The sequence below is a fragment of the Laccaria bicolor genome, genomic scaffold, assembly GCF_000143565.1.
Source record: "Laccaria bicolor S238N-H82 LACBIscaffold_73 genomic scaffold, whole genome shotgun sequence".
In the NCBI taxonomy this organism is placed as follows: domain Eukaryota; kingdom Fungi; phylum Basidiomycota; class Agaricomycetes; order Agaricales; family Hydnangiaceae; genus Laccaria; species Laccaria bicolor.
Genome location: NW_001889944.1, coordinates 28,311 through 30,877, shown reverse-complemented (window position 1 = coordinate 30,877; position 2,567 = coordinate 28,311). Strand labels below are relative to the sequence as shown.

At 45.5% G+C, this 2,567-nt stretch overlaps 1 protein-coding gene across 1 annotated transcript in view; it reads right to left on the bottom strand.

Annotated features, from left to right (window-relative positions):
* Positions 1 to 1,374, bottom strand: part of LACBIDRAFT_334945 (uncharacterized protein) — a gene marked incomplete at both ends in the record, with an annotated part of 2,621 nt that extends 1,247 nt beyond the window's left edge. Inside the window, 5 exons of the mRNA XM_001889779.1 lie at positions 39 to 61; positions 164 to 206; positions 471 to 572; positions 622 to 747; positions 1,369 to 1,374. Coding sequence (XP_001889814.1) covers positions 39 to 61; positions 164 to 206; positions 471 to 572; positions 622 to 747; positions 1,369 to 1,374 — 300 coding nt within the window. The remainder of the gene's footprint in view (positions 1 to 38; positions 62 to 163; positions 207 to 470; positions 573 to 621; positions 748 to 1,368) is intronic.
* Positions 1,375 to 2,567: the final 1,193 nt, after the last annotated feature.

Sequence of the window (2,567 nt, the reverse complement as noted above, 5' to 3'; positions counted from 1 at the left end):
TTGCCGGTCATGGTCCAGTATTCGGTCATGCAGTTTACTGGGTCCATGACTTCCCAAGAAGCTGAGCACGGTGACGTTCACAAGGCAGTGAAATATATTATGCACACCCCCGGTTCAAAATCCCTACCAAGTTTATACCGACCAATGTTTCTTGTAAACATACCCATGTTGGAACGGGTCTGGCTCAAACAACCACACTCGGCTGCCTGAAATAAACGCCAAGCTGTTACTATGCCGGTCTCCATTGGACAAAGTTGCTCCAAGATCCCCCCGCTTTCTTACTGCTTTCATTATTATGTCCACCACAGGACTTCATATTAAATATGCCCAAAAAAAAATTGTAGATTGTCCAAAAAATATACATGTATGCTACTAACTATTAAGTAGATGGAGTTTGGACAGTTTGGACATCATTGTTTGTAACTTGCTGGCAGTCAGATTTTTGAATCCTCACCAAGTAGAAGACTTACTCTGTGCGGGGGTTTGAATGGGGGTTTGGATAGAGTAAAAAGGACGTACGGTAAGGTAACCCTCTCGCCGTCGTCATCGATGATGGTCAAGAGTATCGTCCCCTAATCACCATGTTAGTGGGAAAAAGGAAGTACAAAGGGGATTGCTCACGTCTGGCAACCTGCCGGTGGAGTCTACGGTTGCAAACATGAGGCCACCGCTACTCATATTATACCAGACTCGGGTTCCTTTCTGACGAATCATCAGCTGGTTACGACCAATGGAGATGTACAGAACCTACAGGGTAGGGGTTGGGTGGAGGGATACCCAACAGACTCCAGATTGTCATGGGGGTGAAGTTATTCATGTCACAGATGAGGGGGGTGAAGATGGGTCCTTGAAATGCGAGAGGGTTTTTAAAGGGGAAACACGGATGTTTTCAGGTTAAATTACAACCCTCGATGCAACCCTATATCAGAAGCATAAATGATGGCGGCACAGGCCTCGAGGCCAAATTGCAAAAAAGAGTTGAAAGAGTCATAAACATAAGCATGGCCGGGGATTGAACCCGGAAGCCAACTACCATTAGACCATGCTGGCTTCCAAAGATTGTTGGTAAATCTGGGATAAGGGGTGAATTCTTGATTTCGTACTCCAATTGGTCTCATGTCCGGGCCCAGCTTGAACTGTAGTTTAAATGCCGAACAAGTCAGTGCTGAGTTTATAGGACTGGGTTCAATCGCACCCGAACAAGTATTCGACATGGTCGTCAGCTAAGTTACATTTTTTTGCCGGACTTGGCCAGGCACCGGGTTGTCTTATACACCGGGTTCACCCCCCGAACAAGTCACTGCACAGAATTTGTCCTTTTAACTGCTGCTATTAGAGTGACATGGTCGGCAGGTAAAAGATACTGACCGACATTGTCTTCAACGTTGGCTTGGCCTAGTAGTTAAGCTGGGAGGTGTACGTAGTATATGTATGTATGCCCTGGGTTCAAATCCCGAACAAGTCATAGATTCGCGTTTTGAAAAGTTTTTTACTTACTGCAGGTAAAAGATACTGACTGACCTATGTATGCCGGTTTTAATCCTAAACAAATTTTTTACTTGCTGCTATTAGAATGACATGGTCAGCAGTTACTTAAAAGATACCGACCAACAATGTCTTCCACCGGTTGCTTTGCCTTAATGGTTAAGCCTGAAGGGGTACCGAGTGTATGTATGCCCTGGGTCAAATCCAAAAATCCCTTACAACCATTCCACTCTTTCGTTTTTGTAACTCTGGCTAAAATTTACTAATCAATTCTTACCGAGCTGNCAGACCCAGGTTAGTTGTCTTACGCTGGGTAAGTTACAAAGTGCCGAGCTTTCAGGCCAGGTGGATCATTGACTTGGCTCAGTGGTCAAGGTGGGAGGTGTACGCATTGTATCTATGTATGCCCTGGGTTCAAATCCCTAACAAGTCATGCTGTTCATCCTAAACAGTTTTTTACTTACTACTATATTAGAGTGACATGGTCGTCAGCTAAAAGATACTGACCAACTTCCTCTTGCAGTGCTGACTTGGCTTAGTGGTTGAGCTGGGAGGTATGCCCTGGGTTCAAATCCCAGAAGTCACATAGAGCGAAGACGGCCTTTTTGTAACGCTGGCTAAAATTTACTAATCCAAGGCTTGTAACATCCAAAGTCCCAAGAACGGGTAGTTGTCTTAGTTGTCTTATGCCGAGAACGGGTGACTTACAAAGTGCCGAGCTTGGACGCCCGGGTTCAAATTGCAGGCAGGTAAAAGATACTGGCCGCGATCGTCTTCCAACGTTGGCTTGGCTTCGTGGTTATGCTGGGAGGGTACGTTGTGTATGTATGCCCTGGGTTTGAATCCCACAAGTCAGTTACACCTATCGCAACTCTTGTTAAAATTTACTAATCAATGCTGGTTTGACCGATGTTGTCTCGGATCATGAAAATTTGAACTGCAAGTTCTGCCTGGTCTGCCTCTGCTTGGCTGCTAAATTAAAGGCCAAGCTGAAAACGATTCGGCTTGAAAATGCCGGCCTCGGTGATGCATCGGCTGATGAGATGTTCATAAATTCTCGTGTCCGGCCGACTCGGTGATAT